At 47.6% G+C, this 23,896-nt stretch overlaps 1 protein-coding gene across 1 annotated transcript; it reads right to left on the bottom strand.

The window, feature by feature from the left end:
- Positions 1 to 13,455: 13,455 nt before the first annotated feature.
- Positions 13,456 to 20,034, bottom strand: LOC128327439 (cell surface glycoprotein 1-like). Its single transcript, XM_053256237.1, has 3 exons — positions 19,936 to 20,034; positions 16,962 to 18,281; positions 13,456 to 14,554 (listed from the first exon to the last, which is right to left on the bottom strand). Exons 1-2 carry the CDS (start codon positions 20,032 to 20,034, stop codon positions 17,163 to 17,165), a joined length of 1,218 nt encoding a protein of 405 aa, XP_053112212.1. The 3' UTR covers positions 13,456 to 14,554; positions 16,962 to 17,162.
- Between the last annotated feature and the right edge of the window lie 3,862 nt (positions 20,035 to 23,896).

Here is a 23,896-nt window from a genome sequence, read left to right as displayed (position 1 = left end):
GAGAGAAAGCTAGGTATATAGATATAGACTGAGGAAGTTTGTATTGGATAGTCAACATATAACAATATATGGCCAGTTACACGGATAGGCAAAATGAATAATTCTGAAATGTGGGTGTGCCTGCTCCCTGGGTAGCACCTGGAAGTAGGGGAAGGAAGCAGAGTTTCATGGAAGAAGATTATTCTGTGGCAAGCAGAGCCAGACAGACCCCACAGCCCCCCACACAGGAGAGTTTTAGAGATGCAACCATCAAAATGATGTTTTAATGATGAATCAGAATCGGCTAACAGGCTGCACTCTTTCCTCCATGAAGTGGATCTAGCTATTCACTGTCACACAAGCCTGACTGACATCCAAGTTTATTGCAACAGGCTGTGTGGGCCTGGCTTTGGAAAGTGTTTAGAAGCTTCAGCAGAGACAAAATGCCTCTTTAAATTCTGCCCACCTGTGGGAGCTGGTGTTTAGCATGTGCCTGGGAGAGTGGGGGGCTGGGGGTAATCTGGGGGAAGCTATTTCTGGGGTGGCAGGCAGAGAGAGATATGGCGGTGGGAGTTGGACAGGCCATTACAGGGGGAAATGGTCTAGGCCACAGTTTCTCAACCACTGGTCCTTGGACCGCTGCCGGTCCCCGAAGGGTTGAATGCCGGTCCCTGACTGGGAGTCACCCCCCCCCAAACAACTGCAATCAAGGCACCCACTCCCTCAATTTTGCACATGGCACAGAAGAGGGAGAGGAGGAGTATCATGGAAGCACGGAACCCTGCTTCCGCCTTGCCTCCATGTGCTGCTGAGATCTTCCTACAGCTATCTTTATCTTTACAACTTCAAACTGTATGCGGCGTGGGGGCATCGAGGAAAAGGTATGGCAGTGGGCACCACTTCAAGGGCTGCTAGTTCTTGCATGCTCATTATTTGCAGCCCAAGGTTGATTGATTGAAACCCAGCTGCTGTTTCCCTCTTGCATCGGTGGGGTGTTGTGGTCCCTCGGCCCCCTGTAACCACCTGGTCCACACCACCGGTGGAAGACAGCGGTCCCCTTTGTGACCTCGCCAGGGGGTGGAACCTCTGGCTGGGATCATGCCGTGGTGAGGGCTAAGCGGTGGAGGGAGGGAGGAGGGCCACCTTGGCTTGGGCTTTACAGAAAGGGAGTGCAAGTGGACCTTCCTCAGGGAAAGGGAGCAAGCACACATACCAAGGAGGGCTAAGTGGCGGAGGGAGGTGGCATGCTGCGGGAGAGAGGCAAGAGACCATTTTGTGCATTCGTGCAAAAGGATCATTGGATGAATGGCACTGGAATGAAGTGATCCTGGGGATTTGATGCCCAGCGCGGTTCGTGTCCGATCCCAACCGATTAAAAACCAGCTGCCTGTTGCTGCCAAGGCACCTTGAGAGGGAACGCCATTTCCCTCTTGCATTGGTGGGGTGTTGTGGTCCTTCGGCCCCCTATAACCCTCCGGTCTGCACTGCCGGTGGAAGACGGCAGTCCCTTTTATGACCTCGCCGGGGGGGGGGACAACCTCTGGCCGGGATCATGCCGTGGTGAGGGCTAAGCAGTGGAGGGAGGGAGGAGGGCTGTCTTGGCTTGCCTCGCAGCCATGCACGGGCAGCATGTGGGACCACGTGAGCTGCGTGGCCCCAAAGGCAGGCTGCTGTGATTGGCGCATGCAGGGGAGTTGGGAGGGGGCACAGAAGCGTGTGCTGCGAGAGAGAATGGGGGAACACCTGCTACACTCTGGTGTGCAAGTACAGCGGCAGCAGCTCTTGGACCCCGGCGACCTTCCGAGCGCGGTCCGGTGCACCATTGCCTCGACCACCCAGCCTCATCTCCCCAGCGAGGAAGACGAGCCATCCACCACTACAACGCCCTGCGCCCTCCGCCATCTCAGAATTGCCCCCTTCCCTTTAACACCAGGTCCCCACCGCTCTTCTTCACGTTTTCTTTCACAATTTTTTAAAAAAGCCATTCCCAGCGCCTGCCACGTAACTGTTTTTAAGGAGTTTTGGAGGAGCTGCATGGGTTTCGTTAGGTCCGCCTCACAAAGTGCACAGTTAAGAGCAGGATCCAGATCAAGCCAGGTATCATGACCAAGCAGCATTGACACAAATGAGAGATGACTAAATCAATTTCAGTGGGTGGTCCTGACTAACGTGGTCTGGAGCCGGCCCTGCGACTACACAACTCCAGCTAAAACTCCACCTCCATCAAGAGAGGGTAGGGTTAAACTGTAGACTTTGGGCTCTACTGACAACTTGCCCAGCTCTCCTCTCACCTCCTTTTTTGCTTTGCTTGACATCCAGCCTGATGAAGAGTTTTGGGGAATTCAAAAGCTTGCTTGTATGTTGGTTTTGCAGTTTTTGAATTTTTCTAATGGCCCAACATCCCCTCTCCATTGAGTAATCACAAGCACCCCACTCCCACCCCACACATACTGAAGACATACTTGAGACATATTTGTTCACCCAGGGTTTTAGATTCAGGGGTTCTCAACCTTGGGTCCCCAGATGTTGGTGGACTCCAACTCCCATAATCCCCAGCCATAATGGCCAAATGCCATTGTGGTTGGGGGTTATGGGAGTTTAAGTCCACCAACACCTGGGGACCCAAGGTTGAGAACCCCCAATATTCCATGTTTGCAAAAGATTCAAAATTTAATGATTTTAATGCTTATATTATTTTAATTGTAAACTGCCCAGAAATACAAGTTTTGGGCAGTATAGAAGTCTGTTAAATAGATAGATAGATAGATAGATAGATAGATAGATAGATAGATAAACTTAAACTTGAAACCCCTTTACTAACTGCTGGTCTGGGAAACTGCGCATGAAGAATGTAGCGGTCCTTGAAACTCTGCACGAGGAATTTAGCGGTCCTTGACTCCAAGAAGGTTGAGAAACACTGGTCTAGGCAACTGAGGCCTATTCCTTTTGCTGGCTCTTCTCCCAATCCTGCAGCTCAATTGAGTTCTGGGAACACTTCCTCAAGGATTAGGGTTCTGCTGTCTAGGATTAAATAGTAATCCCTAATTTTAGGGATTACTCTGTGGCAGTGGGGGTGCCAATTTGGATTAAAAGATTTTGGCAGTTCCAAGAGACATGCCTCGGCAACTATCTGGTCAGATTGTGATGGATTCTTTTCAGCTAGTAAAGCCTGAGGAAGTGGACAAGATCCTAGGCAGTGTGCAGCCATGAAGGGCAAGGGTCTAGACCCTAGTTAAATTTGACAGGGAAGGAAAAGGTATGTGATTGGAGCCAATTATTAATGCTTCACTAAGGGAAGGCAAGATGCCATTGAGCCTCAAGCACGCGACAGAAAGGCCACTATTAAAAAAGCGCTCCCTTGATTCCACCAACCTTGATAACTATCAGCCTGTTTCAAATCTTCCCTTTTAAAACAAGGTGATAGAGCATGTGATCTGGGCAGCTGCATGGGGCTTGGATGATACTGTTTGTTTGTTTGTTTGTAAAATTTGTACACTGCCCCAGACTTCCATCTCTGGGTGGTTAACAATAACATAAAATAAATTAAAACATACACAAAAATCTTAAAACAATTTAGACAATCTAAAGTCAAAACAAATTAAAACTTAAAAATTTAAAAAGCTGGAAAAGCTGGAAAAGCTTGGGTAAAGAGGTGGGTTTTCAAGTGCTTTTAAAATATTGTCAGAGATGGGGAAGATCATATTTCAGACTGTGGGACTGCCCCACAGTCTCGGGGCAGCAATCAAGAAGGCCCATCCCTGTGTGGCCACCAGCCGAGCTGGCGGCAACTGGAGACAGACCTCTCCAGACAACCTAATTGGCTGGTGGGGCTCATAAAGAAGAAGATGTTCTATTAAATACCTTTAGGACTAGACCCTTTTCAATCTGGCTTTTGCCCTAGGTTTGGAACTGAAACTGCCTGTGGCAGCTGGCATCCATAGATGGATGACCTATGCCAGAAACTAGACAGGGAGAGTGCATCCCTGTTGGTTCTGCTGGACCTCTCAGCGGCATTCAATATCATCGGCCATGGTATCCTTCTGGACTGCCTCTCAGGTATAAGGATTGGGTGTAGTGCATTAGAGTAGTTCTGGTCCTTTCTAGCGGGGAGGTTTCTGAAGGTGGTCCTGGGGGGCTTTTGCTTGACTCCTTGGCCTCAGGGCTATGTGGTCCTGCAAGGTTCAGTATTGTCCCTCATGCTGTTTAACATTTACATGAAACCACTGGAAGAAGTCATCAGGAGGTTTGGGCTGAAGTGTCATCAATATGCAGATGACACTCAGCTCTACATTTCTCTGACATCAGATCCTAGGGAAGCAGTGGATGTATTGAACTGGGGACTTGAGGCAGTGATGGGCTGGATGTGGGCTAGCAAACTGAAGTTAAATCTAGTCAAGACAGAGGTGCTGCTGGTCAATAGAAAAGCCAATCGAGATAAGGTGATTCAATCAGCTTAGGATGGGGTTGTACTCCCCTTGAAAGAGCAAGTGCACAGCTTGGGGGTGTTGCTGGACCCGTCTCTGCTTTTGGATGCTCAGGTGGAGGTGGTGGCCAGGGGTGCCTTTGCACAGATTTGGCTAGTGCACCAGCTGCATCCCTTTCTCGAGAAGGCAGTTCTGGCCACAGTTATCCATGCCTTAGGCTGGATTGCAATGCACTTTTTGTGGGGCTGCCCTTGAAGGATATTCGGAAACTTCAGTTGATGCAAAATTCAGCTGCCAGGGTTACTGGAACGGCTTCAGGGTTACTTCAGCTGGAACGGCTTACTTGAAGCATATTACACCTATTTTGAAAGAGCTGTACTGGCTGCCAAATTGTTTCTGGTTCCAATTTAAGGTGCTGGTTATTACCTTTAAAGCCCATAATGGTGTGGCTCCTGGATACCTGAAGGACTGCCTACTCCCAAGGGTTTCTGCTCGCCCAGCAAGATTGTCAGAGGGGCCTTTGCTCCATGTGCCAACATTGGGAGAGGCTAAATTGTTGTGCACATGGGATAAGACCTTCTCTGGAATGCTCTCCCAGTGAATGTCCACTCTTTGATGTCTGTGGTTGCTTTTAAAAACAAACTAAAGAGCTTTTTATTTGTTCATGCTTTTCCCCCTTAGGTGCTGCCATGTCTCAGCAATCCTGCTTCTGATTGTCTTTTTTATGGTTGGTTTTTTGGGGAGTGTTTTATGGTTTTTACGGTTTAACTGATTTTAAATGTGATTTTATGGAGTTTTATTGTATTTTAACTTTTGTAAACTGCCTTGGGATGCTTTATGAAAGGCGGTGTAAAAATTGAACAATAAATAAACATTTGTGTACGCTGCTCGCACGCACGCCATTGCTCTCCACGTGGTTGAGCCTACTGGAGAGAAGGACCCCAGCTAGATCAGGTAGATATGAAAAAGAGCTTTATTTTTTTCTCCTTCCTTCACCCTCAAACCTCTGTCCTCCTTCTCAGTGCTTTGACATGGTGAATGTGGTTTAGGAGCCACCTGAGCCATGTCCAGAGAGTCTGTCAAACTCCATTATGGGAAGACAGCAAGTTTTCTAGGCACTAATCCTCCATATAACCACGCTCTCTTCACTTTCTGCTCTCCATTAGCCCTCTCTTTTGCTCCTTTCCATCACATCCACACCGCGACCAACTTTCCCAAGTATTTTAAGGTTAATCTATCTGTGGATTGCTCTGTACCCATTTGGAGCTAAGCATCGCCAGGAAGGGTAGTAGTTGCCACATTTTCATGCAGACCCATTAACAATATCTGTATCATTCCCCTAAGCCTCAGGGATGTTCAGTTCCTGCCTCAGAGAAGCAGATTAGCAAAAATGGCTCCCTGCTACTTCTAGGGATGTGCACAGAACAGGTTCTGTGCATTCCTGGGAGGTGGGGGAGTAGATTTAAGGTGCAGGGAGGGTGCCCTTACCTCCCCTGCTGCTTTTTCCTCTCCGGCGCTGCTTCCAAAACTGCTGCTGCAGGGCAGCTGTATATCCTCTTGCTGACCCGGTCAGCATAATACAGAAAGTGGCCAGTGCATGTGCACATGTGTGATGCATGCACACATGCTGGCCGCTTTTGGCATTCTGCTGACCAGGGCGGCAAGAGGGTATACAGCTGCCCCGTGCCAGCGGTTTTGGAAGCAGAGCCAGAGGGGAAAACGTAGTGGTGGAGATAAAGACACCAGGGGCGTAACTACTATTAGGCAAGGGGAGGCGGTTGCCTGGGGACCCCACTGCCTTGGGGGCCCCCCAGAGGCACCTCACATGACTCCCCATTGCCCCCTGCCCAGCCCCAAGGCCCCTCAGCCACTTGCCCTGTTCACCCTCTCTCCTGCTTGTCCTCCTGGCCGGCAATCGAAGCAGCAGACAAGCTGCAAAGAGCTCCTTTTCTCCCTCCTCTCAGCTGATCGGTGGGTGGGTGGGGCTTCCAGGGAGGCCTCGGTGTAGGCCTCAGTGAAGCCTGAACTGGAGTAGGCCTGCAGGGAGGCCCCAAGGAAGGAAGGAGGCAGGCAGGCAGGCAGGCAGAGTGGCCCCCACAGCTCTCTGCAGCAGACCCTCTGCCCAGCCCAGCATTTGCCAGGTAGAATGTGAACTCCTTTTTGTGGTTACACACACCCGCCCATATATAGGGATCTGCTTGCCATAGGGCTTTGATAGGGAGGGGGGAGAGACTGAGAAGTCTCTGAATATTTAATTTAAAACAGACTGAAAAATGTGCTGGCTTGAAAAACAAAAACTATCTAGAAAGTCCTATAAGTGGCTTTTTTCATAGCAGAAAATTATAAAAACTTCTGGAATATTGTATGTATGTATTCATTCATTCATTTATAAATGCACTTATGCTCAAGTTGTTTTGCAACCCAGAAGGTCTGAGTGAGAACTGTGAAGCATGTGTGTGGTGCTTTTATTTTATTTTATTTTTCTTGTGTGTGAACTGCTCCCCAATAACTCGCAGGGACTTCAGTCTGGCCAACATGTGAATGCAGCACCTCCATTCCAGAGGAGATGTGTGTTAAAGGGCTTTAAAAGCCTCCTGTGAAAAACCTCCTGCCATCAAACTTTATTGAATTTATTCAAAATTCTGAGAAAACATACATAGGCTTACACTGCATGGTTGAAAGTCTCCTTTGCTAATCTGCAGCGAGTGTCCCATTTTAATAATTAGTGTTTGTGTGTTCTGGGCATTAAAAGTAGCACAAATATATAGTTCTCAATGTATATCACTATATATTGTGAAATGTGTGTGTGTGTGTGTGTGTATTCAGTGAAATGTATTTCTAGGCAGCATACTTATTTTGAAATATCAGACTTAAATCTTTGGGGGCCTGGGGTGTGCGGAGGCCCTGGACTTGTGGGGGGGGGGAGCATTTCAAAATCTCGTCTCTGGGCCCACTCCAACCTTGCTACGCCCCTGCTCCCCTAGCCCGATTTTGCCTGATCGTGAGAATAGCCCCATTATATTTTGTTGATAGGATACTAATTGTTTTAATTCATGACCTAAGGCTGCTTATGTTCAGCAGCATCATGTTTCTTTTTCCTTATGTTACTTGTAGGACAGATTCACATCCACTTGATTCATCCACTTGATTGCTGCAACCAACACATCTTGTCCAAGGCATACTAGAATTCTGTGAATTCTATTCACACAATGCAGAACACAATAGCAAATTGTATTTATGTATGCTTTTATTTAAAGGGATTTTTAAGCTACAAAAAGGGATTTAAAGGGATTTTTAAGCAGTCAAATTTCCAGGTGATTTACAAAGGGGTGGTTGTGGAATAACAGAGCAATGCAATTATAATTTTAAAATACAAATGTCCAAAAAACCAATTAAAACTGCAGTTCAAATTTTTAAAATCAGGGAGAATAACATGTATTTACCTGGCACAAAAAGAATAATAAGATGCACACCAGGTAAGTCTCCCTGGGAAGGGAATTCCATAGGTGGAATTCAGCTGAGAAGATCCTCTCTCCAGTCACCACCTGCCCTACCTCAGATAATGTGGGCACTTTGCGGAAAGCCTATGAAGTTGATCTCAGGATATGGGCAGGTTGATGTGGAAGAAAAGATATACTGATTGAACCAGTAAACACAATACCGGTTACAATCCTATATGTGTTTCCAAAAGTGAAACAAATTTGGCAGAAGAATTCTTTTTTAAAAAAATTAAGTGAATTTGTTTGCAGGAAGTCAAATGTGTCTTTAGTAGTGCCTGTATCGATCATTTCTAAAATAGTTTGCTCACCCACCAATATAGGTTCTCTTAGATGATCATTTACCTCCTCACAGTTAGTAATACTGCTGACCCTGCACTTGTGAACACCACTCTCTAATTTAGTGAGGTATCTCTGTTTGTGGTTCAGGCTTCATTTCATGAGCAGATTTCCTAAAATAACAATCAGCTTTCATATGCCCCCTTTCCCCACATTTGAAGCATTTTGTATCACTGTCTTTTCTCCTTAGAAAAGGTTTCTGAACCTCAAACTTTTCATTGGTAAAGGATTTTCCCTATTTATTTACTAGTTTTTCTGTTGAACCAGAGCAGTTTGACTTTCTGTTTACCTCAGATTTGCCATATCTAAAAGACGATTCTTCCTTATTAAGCACCAATTGATCAGCTAAGTTGCTCTCTAACTGTTTCTGGTGCCAAATCTTTTATTTTTATTTTCTGGTGCCAAATATTTTATTTTTATTTATACTCTTGGCGTTGCTGAGAATCAAATCGAGCATTCACAATTAATTCAGCCATTTTATCCAGGGTATCTACTCTTCTTCAACAAATGCAATAACTGGGTACCAATTCAATATAAGACTTCCGTGGTTTAGGCTGCAGTTTTCCTTAAAAATTCAGGTCCTATTTTAAATCTTTTGTATACAGCTTGTTTGAACTCATCATATGATGTAGCCTGTCCTCCATGAATCTGTCTAAGCCCTTTTTAAAGCCATCACAGCTTCTGGATATCACCACATCCCATAGCAAGGAATTCCATAGATTAATTATGCACTGTGTGAAAAAGTACTTCCGCTTGTCTGTCCTAAATTTCTCAACCTTCAGTTTCATGGGTGTTGGACTTCCTTGACAATTCTCCACTCACATATATGTTGAATTGGATCACATGATGGTCACGGCTACCCTGGTTCTAGTGTTGTGAGAGATGGAGAACAATTTCTCTCTATCTACCCTCTCCACTCCATGCATAATTTTATACACTTAGATCATGTATCTCCTTAGTCACCTCTTTTCCAAGGTGAAGAGCCCATGTAGCCTTGCCTCATAAGGAAAGTGCTCTAGGCCCCTGATCATTTTGGTTTCCTTCTTCTGCACCTTTTCCAGTTCTACAGTATCCTTCTTAAGATATGGTGACCAAAGCTGTACACAGTACTCAAGATGTGGCCGCACCATAGATTTGTATAAGGGCATTATAATATTAGAAGTTTTCTTTTCAATCCCCCTCCTAATGATTTCTAGCATGGAATTAGCTTTTTTCACAGCTGCCACGCACTGAGAATTGAAAAACTCAATTCTGGAGAGGGTATATGGTCAGTGCCGTGAAGACAGATGCAAAGAACTCATTCAGCTTCTCTGCAATCTCCTTATCCTCCTGACTAATCCCTTTCACACCCTCATCATCGGAGGGCCCAACCGCCTCCCTGGCAGGTTTTCTACTTCTGATATATTTAAATAAGTTTTTGTTATTCCCCTTGACACTTCTAGCTATATGCTCCTCAAACTCTCTCTTTGCACCATTTACTGTGTCCTTGCATTTCTTTTGCCAGAGTTTATGTTCCTTCCTGTTTTCTTCATTTGGGCAGGACTTGCATTTTCTGAAGGAAGTCTTCTTCCCTTTTAGAGCTTCCCTGACTTGTTAGCCATGCTGGCATCCTCCTGGACTTGGTGGTACCTTTTCTCCTTCTTGGTATACATTCCAACTGTGCTTCTAGTACTGTGGTTTTAAATTAGTTCCATGCCTTCTGGAGTGATTTGACCCACCTGACTTTCCCTTTCAACTTCCTTTTTACCATTCCCCTCATTTTTGAGAAGTTTCCTCTTCTGAAGTCCAACACATCAGTGTTGGACTTCCTTGACAATTCTCCACTCACATATATGCTGAATTGGATCACACTATGGTCACTGCTACCCAATGGTTCTGCAATTTTGACATCTCGCACCAGATCCTGAGCACCACACGGGATTAAATTCAAAGTCACCATCTCTCTGGTTGGTTCCGTGACTAACTGTTCTAAGGCACAGTCATTTAGCACATCTAGAAATCTGGACTCTCTGTCAATAATAATAATAATAATAATAATAATAATAATAATAATAATAATTCTATTTCTATACCACCCTTCCAAAAATGGCTCAGGGCAGTTTACACAGAGAAATCAACAAATAAACAAATAAGATGGAACCCTGTCCCCAAAGGGCTCACATTACCTGTATGTGAATTTACCCAGTCTATGTGTGGGTAGTTGAAGTCACCCATTATTACTGCCCTGTCTCTCTTTGACACCTCTTTTGTTTGTCCAACTCTCAGCGCTTTGATCCAGAGGGCGTTAGCATGTCCCTAGTAACACATTTCCTTTCAGTCCTTGTAATGTTAGCCATAATGATTCTGTGGAGGGCTCTGGTCCACCTAGGTTTTCTAGCTTATTGGAATCTATCCCTTCTTTGATAAACAGTGCCACTCCTCCCCCAACCCAACCCTCCCCTCCCTGACCCTTCTATAGAGTTTATATCCAGGAATAATTGTGTCCCACTGGTTCTCACCACTCCACCAGGTTTCTGTTACACCCACTATATCTATGTTTTCATTAGTAACCAAGTACTCTAGCTCACGCATCTTGGCTCGGAGGCTTCTGGCATGGTATGCAGACCCCTATACGCCAGGTCCTTCACCAGGTGTTGGCATGTGCTTTCCCTCTTACCATCATTTGACCTGTTTGGCAGGCTGTCCTGTGTTTCCTTCTGCTCAACTCCTGGCTCTACTCTGTCCTCTTCTGGTTATCCAAACATAAAAAGAAGTGGTGTGAGAGGCACAGGCTATTCCATCCACTCTTGCCTTTGGTGCTGCTTCTTTAAACTTCCCTGCGCATCAGCAGAGAAGGAAGGAGAGTGGCTATTTAAACTTCGCAACCAGCCCCGTGATCTGATAAGCTTTATTGCTGCCACCGATTGGCAGAGGCGTATCTAGGGAAAATAGCACCCAGGGCAAGCACTGAAATTGTGCCCCCTGTCCAAACATCTGACACCCATCTTTCAGATAACTTTACCATAATATCAGCTCAAAAATACAATCAAGCTCATTAATCTTTTAATATTTCAAAAACTATTTAGCAGTGGACGTAGCCAGACCAAAAAATGCTGGAAAACTACAAATTTCAGTATGCTGGGGCTCATGAAATACACAAATACTATGTGGAGGTGTACTTGGAAAACTAAACAGATGTGCCTGTCTAATTCTCTACTATGCATTGTAGCATCACTATTACATAAGTTTTAAAAATAAATGGAGAATTTGACTTTTCCCAGATACTCTGAAAATAATTAAAGGATATGCAGAGTAAACTGTGTCACTGCTTGGAATATATTCTAGTATTTCAGAAAGACAGTTAAAATGAGAGAGAGAGAGCAAGAAACTCCCAATACTTAATACTAAGGATTAAGGGCCTTAATATACTAAGGCCATTTGAGCATGTGTGGTGGCCATTTTGTTTTTGGCAGCCATTTAAAAAAAATTTAATTTTAAAAAATGGCTCCCCCCTTCAAGTGGTGCCCAGGGCACGTGCCCTGACTGCTCCACCCTAAAAGGTGCAGTTTTTACTTGAAAGGGGGGGCAGTTAAAACAATAGCATTCGTAGTGTTTTAAGAACAATAACCATAAGAGCAAGGAGAAAAATGATAATGGGATAAGCACATGCCGTGATTATCTTCTATTCTATGCTGGCCCAAATAGAATCTCACCAGCAGCTCTTAGTCAGCCTGTCTCTCTGCTTGGCACTGCTTTGTCTGATCTTGCTGTTGTCTTTTCCTCTGGTTGTTCTGAGAGTGATCCAATTCTTCTGTGCGATGTTCAGCTCTCTTCTTTAGGCCCATTCACATGTGATGTTCAGCACTGGTACGATGAGTGTACAGTATACACAGGTACAGATCTGTACACAGGCACTGTCATTCACATGTTACATTGAATGCAGGTACAGAATTACACTTCCTTTCTGTACCAAGGGCCTGTATCCAGGTTCACTATATCCAGGAACTCAGTCACATCTGTACCACACATCTGTACACTCATACAGCATAACACCTGAATTGGGCTTTTGTGAATCAACTGCTCTTACTGCTTCCTAGCTGTAGCTGTTCCAGTTCTCCTTTTTTATCCCCGAAACTTTTCCAACCTCCTCTGGATTAGCCAATCATGGCAAATACAAACCAGATGGAACATAATGACCTCCAGACAGAAAAAACAAACCTGAGATGGATAAAAGGCCAAGCTTGCTTAACCTTTTGTATAAGGAACTCTAACATGAGATGGGGGTCAGGCCGCCATTTTAAACATATCAAAATGAAGAACAAGCACACATACAACAAAATGGAGGTTTGGGCCATATCCTCCACAGAAATAAAAAAAGGATATCATGGGGGCTGTGTCAAAGGCTTTGTAGAAGAAATCAAGACACACAATGGCTGCAGCATCTCCATGCTCTACTAAACTAGGAACTCTGTTGAAAAAAGAGGGGAGATTACTCTGGCATGACTTGTTCTTGACACATTCATGCTGGCTCCTATTAGTAATCACCAGATTCTTTCTTTCTGTAGTGCTCACAGTCTTCTGATAATATTTGCCCATTTAAACATTCAGCAAAAACAGGCAGTTACGTTTTAGAAGACTGTGTCACTTCAAGCTGCAGGTGTGTGATTTGTATGATCCTCCCCACGAAAGGTCACCACACAGAGAAAGATAACAATTTAGGGAAATGATTACATTGAACCAAGGGTGCACATCACCCCAGCCAATTGAGGAGTTTCCCCCACAATTTACTGTCCCCTCACCGCCAAACTTAACAACCCATATCTACTCACAAAATGAATGCATTGCTCGTCAAGCTTTCCCTCTGTCTGCACACCTGTGTTGGATCCTTCTCCCCAACATGCTAGGTTTCCACACCCAGAAAGTTCCCTTAAAATTATTATTTTAAAATCTCATCTTCAACCTGCAGCCTGGATGCAGAGCTTTGCCACTGAATTGTGTGAGTGTATGAACCAGCCTTTCCTTTGGAGGATTTGGAGGGTAGGGCTGGCTCCCAGAGTGCTGCTAGGGCAGAATGAGCAATCCTGCTCCTCATGGATTTGTGAATCCTGCCTCTTTGCAAAGCTTATCTTTGTGGCTCTAGAGATCCTGCTCAGGCCTACTTGAGAACATCTTGCAAGAGGTCTGTCATGAGGTTCCTTTGCACCCATACCCCCAAATAAATGACACAACACAGGAAATGGATTAAAACTAGGGCGATAACTTTATTAACTTAGTTTCAACAGAGAGCTGCAATGTAGCCAAGCCACAGTAGAGCTGCCACCCCTAGGGTGCAGCACCGTATCCCCTCCTCTGACCTGCCATCATGGTGCTGGTGACCAAGGGGCTGCTCTATTTAAAGGCACCGCTCCTAACATGGGCCAGATCAAAAACCCCTACCAGTGCAACAGTGTAGAGTAGGCAAAAAACCAACCACCTCCAGGCCAATCTGGGTGGATGGGGAAAATTCCTACTCGGCCCCAAAAGGCGGCCAGCTAATCCCACACTGTCACCCAGTGGGGTGAGCGGATGCCAAGGTGTTCCTGCAGAAAGCCAGCAGAGGTTGGGGACTGCTTTCATTAGCATGTCCTCATCCCTCTGGATGGCCCTATGGACCGAGGTTAAGGGATGTGCTCACATCATTTTGGCGCCTCGTTAGAGAGGTACCAAAACAATTCGCCTGGTTCAGATGTGCTGATTCAGGAACATCCCTACCGAGGACGCTGTCACAGCATGGTCCACTGTGTTTCCCAGGCTTGTTTCTTATACCCTGTCGGGAATGGATGCAAAAAACCAGCACCCCACACTGCATGCAGTGCTAGGAGAAGATGTGGTCTTGCACCCAGGCTCCGAATCAAGAGATGGGGCAGAGAGAAGAGTTGCAAACTCAGACCACAACTATAGAAACTAGTTTGAAAGGAGTTCTGTAAACTAAGGTGTGGCTTCCACTCCTGGGGTGAAGCATTGCGGTGCAACCATGCCTCCCTGTTAAGGGGGTGGTTTTTGCCTCAGAGGTGAAGGCAAAAATCCTCTGAATGGAGAAGTATCCTCCCTTCCACACAGAAGGATCCTTTGGTCTTCTCCCAACACCTTGAATAGACTTGAGGCTTTGGGGAACCTAGCCAGAAAGGGAATGGGAATCTGGTGCGGGCTTGATCTCCTCAACCTCTTCCTGCCCACAATTCCCTTCACCCACGAGGGGAGATTTGTCAGTGTTGATGTGTACTGACCTGGCTGAGGTCACCCTCTGCACTTACCTCAATAACAATGCCAAGTGGGATTACGGGAAGTGCTCCTTTGCTGGTAGGATGGAGAGAGAAGGCAAAGATAAGTGTGAGCTTCAGATTGGCGGATCTGCTATGACTTAAATGTCATTTTCTCAATGACCCTCAGTTTCAACTACCTTGATTTCATGTTGATGTCTTTATCCAGTCCCCTGCCAAAGAGCTGCTGCCCAAAATGTGTTGGGTTTTCTTCATAAACACATGGGGTTCTGCACCAGCAGACTATATTAATTATTGCAGGGGTGGCCAACCTGAGGCTCTCTAGCTGTCATTGGACTACAACTCCCATCACCCCCGCTGCTGTTGTAGGGACTACAGTTCCAATAACCTCCTGTCACAATACGAGGTGGCTGGGGACGATTGGACTACTGCTTCTATCATCCCTGGCTCCCATTTCTTATGATGGGGTGATGGGAGCTGTAGTCCCTCCACCAGCAGCTATGGATGATGAGAATTGTAGTCCAACAACAGCTGGAGAGTCTCAGGTGGGCCATCACTGTGGCTTTTCTCTTGGCTTTGGCTGCCTGCTGTGCTTACTGGGGGCTGCTGAGTAAGGGCATGGAGGCTGTGTGTCCCCCTTCCCCCCACAAACAAACACTCTTGTTAGGAAGGGAAACTTATAGCTTAACCAAAAGAGAGCAAAAGTGCCATTTTCTCTGAAGAGAAGGGAACTTGCTTAGCCCCTTCTCCCTGCAGCTGTAGCTACTTCTCTTCCATGGTTGGCCAGAAGAGGTGCCAGTCGAGCTATCCTGTCTGATTGTTTTGGTACTCCCCTAAGCATTGCCCACCCCCTCACCCCAGGAGAAACAACCACCAGGCTGATTGCCACAGCCTGTATTTGATTGATTGATTGATTGATTGATTGACTTTTACATTTTTCCTCCGGGAGGTGGGCAATGCTTGGGTAGACAGGATAGCTTGACATTTGGGGTAGGGGGGATGCCCACCTGCCCTCCCCCCAGCTGTTGAGTGCCAGTGTCTGCTCCGCCCAAGTGCCACCTGGAGCTCCTGGTCAGACTCCACCAAACAATCAGAAGATGGATCCCAATCTTCCCTGGCCAATCGGGGAAGATAGGAGGCTGCAGTAGGAGGAAGGAGGGGTTGAAGCAAGCTCCCTTCTTCTCAGAGAAAATGGCTGTCTGTGGTTCTTCTGAGGAAGCTGTACGGATTGCTTCTTAGCAAGTGTCTGCATGGGCTTGGTTGCTCCCCTCAAGCCCCTTCTGACTGTTCCTGCCCAGTGGGCCTTTCCCCTCCTGTTGCCCAGGGAGGTTCTCTTTTTCTTGTACCCTCCCCCACCCCGCACAAGACACTTCCCCCCTTCTCTTGCCCAGTGGGTTGCCCCCCCTTCTTTCCTTCCCCTCCCTCACCACCCCTTGTCCCTTCTTTTGCCCAGCTGGTAGTATTTCTGTTTAGAGATTTAGCCGTGTGCTTCCTATAAGAAAACACTCAGGCTCAAGCTTGTTCAGCTGCCAGGAGTTAGTTGCGCAGGTCAACCTGGGTGCTTTCCAGATTAACCCTTATCACAGTGCCACTACGGATCTGCAAAGTGTGCTTCTGTATTGCCTGTGCATTGACATCACAGTCTCTGTGCTATCAGCAAGGTGTCATTCACATTTCCGAAGCCTTCTTTCAGATTTTATTGCTTTATTACAGTCCTGCAACATGGTAAAAAGATTGCAGTATTTTTCAATTTTAGGGAGTTTGGGGCAAACTAGAAAAGACTGCTGCCCCTGCTGGTGGACTTGAGCAACACCCTTTCATTACGTTGTCAATTCGATCCCAAGCTGAAGCATTTTACGGAGGTTGTAACTGTAATCTGGAAAGCGCCCAGCAGTGGAAAGGTGCTTGCACTGGCACTGAATGGGGTGCTTTATCTTCCTAGAAACTGGAGGAAGTCCCACTTTGGAATTAATAACTGGGATCTACTGAAATGAATTACAAGAATGCGCCACACCCTGCAAGGGGTCCGATGGGCTGCACACCACCCCAGAGTGTCCTAACAAAGCGCAGTTTGAATATAAAAGATAGAAACATTTTAAATATATATGAAATGAAAGGCTTACCATCAACTTAAGACCCCCCACCTTATATATAAATGGAAGCAGGGGAGGGCAGCACACCAGTGTCCCATGGAGTCCAGTAGGTCTGCCCCACCTCCACGGGCACTCTCCCCTCCCAAGCTCCCCATCCATCCTGGCTTGGTCCAGCTCTTGTCTTCTCCAGTCCTCCACAGAATTAGAGCTGGGATGCAGCCAATCCCTTCTGCATAGCCCCTTTGTTCCCTAGATACACCCACATCCAAGACTTCTTAGGATCCATCCCCAAATCGGGTTCACCATGAATTTGCACCCAAATTGGGGGAAACGGGGAAAGGAACTGAGCAATTCAAAAACAAAAATACAAAACCAGTAACTGATACTGACTTTAACCATGGTTCAGGCGTGACGCAAGTCCTTGGGTAAAACAGCGTTGATCTCAACAGCATTTTCCACTCCTGGGATGCTCCATCTAGAGCTGCCCCATCCTCCTGGGATTCTGCATTTCCCTTGCATTCACTGGCTGTAGTTACTTCTACAGGAGTTCTCGTTTGTTGGCGAGCCATTTAATCCCTACCCTGAGGGAAATCAAGGGCGGGGGGCAGGACTAAACTGTGGCCAGTTGCAGGAAGGAGGTAGGTCTGGCCCAGAGCCAGGGTGTGTGTGCAGAAGTGGGGGTGCGGCACTGTCGTGGGGCCGGCTGCATAAGGGGGTGCGGGACAGCCCCGGTTCCGGCTGCAGAAGGGGGGTGCGGGACAGGCCCGGGGCCGGCTGCAGAAGGGGGGTGCGGGACAGGCCCGGGGCCGGCTGCAGAAGGGGGGTGCGGGACAGGCCCGGGGCCGGCTGCAGAAGGGGGGTGCGGGACAGGCCCGGGGCCGGCTGCAGAAGGGGGGTACGGGACAGGCCCGGGGCCGGCTGCAGAAGGGGGGTGCGGGACAGGCCCGGGGCCGGCTGCAGAAGGGGGGTGCGGGACAGGCCCGGGGCCGGCTGCAGAAGGGGGGTACGGGACAGGCCCGGGGCCGGCTGCAGAAGGGGGGTACGGGACAGGCCCGGGGCCGGCTGCAGAAGGGGGGTACGGGACAGGCCCGGGGCCGGCTGCAGAAGGGGGGTGCGGGCCTGTCCCGGGGCCGGCTGCAGAAGGGGGGTGCGGGCCTGTCCCGGGGCCGGCTGCAGAAGGGGGGTGCGGGCCTGTCCCGGGGCCGGCTGCAGAAGGGGGGTGCGGGCCTGTCCCGGGGCCGGCTGCAGAAGGGGGGTGCGGGCCTGTCCCGGGGCCGGCTGCAGAAGGGGGGTGCGGGCCTGTCCCGGGGCCGGCTGCAGAAGGGGGGGTGCGGGACTGTCCCGGGGCCTGCTGCAGAAAGGGGGGTGTGGGACTGTCCCGGGGCTGGCTGCAGAAGGGGGTGAGGGACTGTCCCGGGGCCAGCTGCAGAAGGGGTGTGTGGGATGGTCCAGGGGCTGGCTGCAGAAGGGGGTGAGGGACCATCCGGGGGGTCGGGACTGTCCCGGGGCTGGCTGCAGAAGGGGGGTGTGGGACCGTCCCGGGGCTGGCTGCAGAAGGTGGTCAGGACTGAAGTTGGTCCGGCTGCAGAAGGGGGTGGGTGGGACTGTCCTGGTTCTGGCTGCAGAAGTGGGGAGGTCCTCCTGAAATGCCAGCCTCTCATCATTATCTCCTGCAATACCAAAGTTATATAGACTATTCTTATTTCTGAACTAGTGCCATTCAATGGTGTCAAATTTCATTTTGAAGTGGATAATGGGATTTTCCTCAGGGCAGGGAAGTAGTATATGGGCAGCCTGGTCCTTCTGGCATATATGTAGGAAAATGACAAAACAGAGAAAGCATTTTATTACATCTAGGTACTATCCATGATTACAATCTAAGCAGTTTCTCAAATAAAACCAAAACCAAATACCAAAATAAAACAGCAACCAATTAGGGACAGACTTACACAATTTAACATATCAGCTGAAATGATGAAGCAGAAAAGGTCTACAGTACTTAGACACTGGGAAAACTGTCTCTCTTTCCAGGACTCTCACTCACCACTGTCAGCATTAAATCTGTGGACCTGCTACTTAAATGACTTATTTTCTTAATGACTTTCAACCTTAACTAGGGATGTTCAGAACGCCTAGGAAAAGGTTTGCTGTGAAACAGGGCATTTCAAGCAGTTCAATCTTGCCAGAGAACACCCTACAAAAAGGGGTCTTCTTCAAGATCAACCCAGAACCAACCGGTTTTGCGGCAAGTGGGTTTGCTGTTTCGAGCAGTGATTGTGGGTGCCATTTTGGAGGGCTGTTTTAGTGTTTTCCCCTTTCTTGTTGGTTTTCTGGCATTGCCTTCCAATTGGCTTGTGATCTCCTTATTGCTTGGTTGGCTTGTCATAAAAAATCAAGTGTCGTCAGGGGCCACTGTGCTCCCACTGGCTGGGGGGAGGGGGGAGGGAGGGGGAGCCAAAAGGAGGGAGTTTCAAAGTGTATTTAAGGGGCTGCTTGACAGAGAGAGCCACACTCTTAGAGGATATCAGAGGAGGAAGACTGCAGCAGAGCAGAGAGTGGTGGGAGAGAGACTGTGCCAGTGTCTGGCTTGCTCTCTTTTTATTTTCCTTACCAACTGCTTATTTTACTATTATTTTAAAAATTGTGCCAGCAGCCCTAGTGGTAGTGGGTTTAACTGGGTGCTGCTGTGGGTTTAAATTCTGTTTCTTTGTGGCTCCCCCCTGCCATTTCTGACATGTAACAGCCCTCAGTGCCTTTGATAACAAGGATGCTGAGAGTTCTCCCCACCTCCCCCTTTGGCAGCCCCTTGCTGTCTGCTGCTGTGTGCTTGGGCAATTTTTGTTTTTGTAAGCTGTGTTTGCCCAACCTGCCAGGCTCTCTCTTTTCCCCAGGTGTCTCCAGGATTTATTTATGTTATTTTGCAAGCTTTTTCTTTTAGTCTTTGGGTGGATGGGTGCCCAACTGCCCACCCCACTAGCTGTTAAGTGCCAGTTTCTGCTCGGCCCAAGTGCTGCCTGGAGCTCCTGGTCAGAATCAAGAAGACGACGCCGAGTCAGGTAGCCCCCAAACAACCAGAAGACAGAATATCTTATTTGGCACCTTTTCTGACCTATCAGGGAAGACAGGAGGCTACATCAGGAGGAAGGAGAGGTTCTCTCTTCTTCTCAGAGAAAATGGCTGTTTGTGGTTCTTCTGAGGAAGCTGTAAAGATCCCTCCTAAGCAAGTATCTGCATTGGCTTGGTTGCTCCCAAGCCCTCACTGACTGTTCCTGCCCAGTGGGCTTTTCTTCTCTTGTCATCCACCCCACAACCCAGCTATGTCTTTTCCCTCCTGTTACCCAGTTAGGGTCTCTTTTTCTTGTACCCGCTCCCCTCCCCGGATACACCTCTTCTCTTCTTGACTACTACACCTTCTTTCAAAGTCCGCTCTTTCCTTGCCAGATCCTGCTTTATCTTTACGCATCTTGACCTTACACCAGATTGATCAAAGGAAACACCACTTGTCCCCCAAATCTTTCATGGTCCTGTTTTGGTGCCTCTTTTTCTATAGATAGAAGGAAAAAACAGATACATCCATTTGTGTAAGCAGTTAACTCACAGTTCCCGGGAATGGGTGATGTGCAGCCTGGCACACAAGCAGGGAGGAGGAACTGTGTGACTTTGTAACTCTTTCCAGTCACACTCATGATCCACAAATATTACAAATGTTGATAGGCTATTTTCAACCAAAAAGGATTCTCAATGTGATTTACATTGCCAAAAGAATGAGAAGAGAGTTCCCTGTCCAGAAGGAAATTGGGACACAATCTATGCAGCAGCACAGCAGAGAGACCAGCAATAGCCCCAGAAGGATGCTATGTTGAGTTGACTAGGAGACAGTTGCTCCCCATCCTGCTAAATAGAAGAGAGTCACCACTTTACAAAGTGGTGCTTTGCTCAGTGGGCAGGGGTGAAGTCCAAACTGTGTGCCACAAGAAGGACTCACAGTAGCCACTTAATGGAGCAGCGGGGAAATGACTTGACTAGCAAGCCAGAGGTTGCCGGATCGAATCCCCGCTGGTATATTCCCCAGACTATGAGAAACACCTAGATCGGGCAGCAGTGATATAGGAAGATGCTGAAAGGCATCATCTCGCACTGCACGGAGGATGGCAATGATAAACACCTCCTGTATTCTACCAAAGACAACCACAAAGACACCAACTCGACGGCACACTTTACACCCCCACACACGACACCATCAACAGCCAAGGTGTTGAATAGGGACAGTTGCTTTCCCCCCAACCTGCCCCACCACTAAATATGAAAACTACCCACAAAGGTACCTCTTTGCCCAGTCAGCAGAGCCGATTTTGACATAAGGGAGACCCTGGAAGAAGGGGGACTGTGCTGGACTGAAGAGGGACAATTGCTCTCCATGTGCCCAATAGAAGAGTCTTAACATTAAAAGGCAACTCTAGGCCCGGTTAACAGGGGTCCCGCTATTAGCAGATAACGCAAATTTTTATAGAACCCCCCTAAGTCTCCTCCAAAGGGAACAGAGGGAGGGCAGGGCTCCCTTGAAACTCACCATTTGATGAAGTGGGCCACAGCACAGAAGAAAAGCCCCTTCCATCATGATGAGCACGACTCCCCTGGCAGGATGCTGAAAGTGCCCAGGAGTTGCCCGTTGGGGTCCTTGAAGCCTTTAACTGCATCTGGAGAATAAACGTTCTGCTAACCCTGTCAGAGGAAAGCAGAGAAGAGAGGAAGCAGTTACTCTCCCAGATCCCAGAAACTGCTTCAGAAAGAGCAGAAACTGACTCCAAAGAAACTTCTGAGCAGTTGACAGTTAAGAGGACAGTTAGGTGATGTCATAGAGGGTGATGTCAGAAAGAGAACAAAGAGTTTGAAAAAGACCAGTGAGGCTTGCTTAGAAAGCAGGTAGTTCCCCCAAAGCATTGAGAACCACAAGTATAAAAGACAAATTTTAAAATATTGTATTTATTTATCATATCTTTATACCATTTGGAGCAGTTCATAAGTTAGCCCCCAAACATATACGCATCCGCCATCTTGAACTGGGGTGGTTGATATCACAAATTACGCTGGCGAGGTGTCCCCCTGTGGGTCCCTACAACTGAACTCAATTTGTTTTATATTGTTCCAGGCACTGCCAAGTTGAGAGAGAGAGAGAGAGAGAGAGAGAACGTGCTGCGTGAGCACATAAGCCTACTGGAACGTAGGCTAAAAAATGGGGAATCTTGAAAGTTATGAACACTAAAATGTAAACATCTGGTTTCTAAAAATATGACAAATGGCAGATTTTTCATTTGTTCCTGATTTCTTCCCTACACGGTTAATATATTTATTTATTTATGTATTCATTCATTCATTCAATTCCTATACCATCCCTCCAAAAAATGGTTCAGGGTGGTTTACACAGAGAAACAACCAACAAATAAGATGGACCCCTGTCCCCATAGGGCTCACAATATAAAAAGAAACATAAGCTAGACACCAGCAACAGTCACTGGAGGTACTGTGCTGGGGGTGGATAGGGCCAGTTACTCTCACCCTGCTAAATAAAGAGAATCCATGCTAAAAGGTGCCTCTTTGCCCAGTTAGCAGGGGTTAGGGTTATAGATATAGATAGCCATTGACCAAGGTGTAACTTACCAGAGTACATGTGTAAGATTTGAGCCCTCTTCAGTTGCTACTGTACACAGCTACAGTGCACCCAGGTCAAAGGGTACAGGTATCCACCAGCTACCCCCACCCACCCACTATGCCAACCTGCTCCATAGTGTGCTTTTCCCAAGTCCAGTATTTGTCTGCAGAGGCTTATGCGTTGCTATATCTGGGGGAGTTTCTTTCCATGGTCTGGAAAATCTGGCAGCCAGCATTCCAAATCATGGGCAGATGCTTTCCTTGGGTTCGGCATTTGTCTCTGTCTTCAAGGAGAGCCAGGGGTGTGGCTGTGCATGCCCATTGGCCAGCTGGAGGGCACAGCATAGGTCTGGACAAGAGTATGGAATGTAGGCTCAAGTGCCAGCCCACCCTTCTGCTACTGCTGGCAATGAGTCCCCCATTTTTAAAGTCCGCTGCTCCTTTTCCCACCACCCCACCTGTCCCAAGGCTCATGGACCACCACCGGAAGTGCGGGAGGGCTCCCTGGCACACTCACATTTTCCTGTACCCGGATACACAGCAGAAAAGGAGATTCTTACAACTTGGACTATAATAGCATAATAGGACTGTTTGTGACGGGGCTGGGCTAAGGCAGAGGAAGGGCCAGCGTGGTGTAGTGGTTAGAGTGCTGGACTAGGACCGGGGAGACCCGAGTTCAAATCTCCATTCAGCCATGAAACTAGCTGGGTGACTCTGGGCCAGTCACTTCTCTCTGAGCCTAACCAATTTCACAGGGTTGTTGTGAAAGAGAAACTCAAGTATGCAGTACACCGCTCTGGGCTCCTTGGAGGAAGAGCGGGATATAAATGTTAACAACAACAACAACAACAACAACAACTGAGGAGAAAGAGAAACAAAATATTCTTGACATCCCCTTCTCTCACTTCTACTTGCATGTGTGCATTTCCCTGGCTCCAGTTTAAAAAACCAAAAAACATATATGCCTACTATCTATATAAATACCTCCTGGATGGAAGCCCTCTTTTTTGAAGATGTCCTTCAATCAGAGACAACAGCATGCCAGTGAGTTGGAGATGTGGGAGGGGGAAGAGTGAGTTGTCACCTAGCCAGTGGACTCCACCACCCTCAGGGGCCCAGGGACATCCCCACCACCACTGTGCCTTGTTCAACTACAACTGCACCCCTGCTGAGGAAATATGCCTACAGGCACTCAGAGAATTCACAGCAGATGTGAGAATCAAATTAGGGACCTCCAGATCATGCATCCTCACCACTGGGCGTGTGGCCCTGTTTCCTAATGTGGATATCTTACATGAAGGCAATGGCCGGGTTGCTTTCAGGACTAGCTGCTAGAACAGCAGCAAAATGCCTCCTTTCGGGCAAGTTGCATTTGGAACGTAAACAGCCGGGGGAGCAGTCTCGCAGCAACGAACAACCCAAAAAACCAGGAACTTTTTCACACTGGATGTATGACGTCCTAGCTCTATATTGCAGCGATTAAATTCACAAGGCATTGAAATGTGAAGGGCACCCTGCTGTCCACATAGGGACTGCGGTGTCACAACGCAGGAAGTGTGGAAGCACACTTCTGAGATACGTCCTGACCCCATTGTAGGGTTTAGTCTGGAAAGCACCCATGGGTGCTTTTTATCAGCTTTGGCTGATAAAGCAGCTAAGTCCATTTCTGGAGATAG

This window comes from Hemicordylus capensis, chromosome 5 (assembly GCF_027244095.1).
Source record: "Hemicordylus capensis ecotype Gifberg chromosome 5, rHemCap1.1.pri, whole genome shotgun sequence".
NCBI classification, from domain to species: domain Eukaryota; kingdom Metazoa; phylum Chordata; class Lepidosauria; order Squamata; family Cordylidae; genus Hemicordylus; species Hemicordylus capensis.
This window is presented reverse-complemented; position numbering and strand designations above follow the sequence as displayed.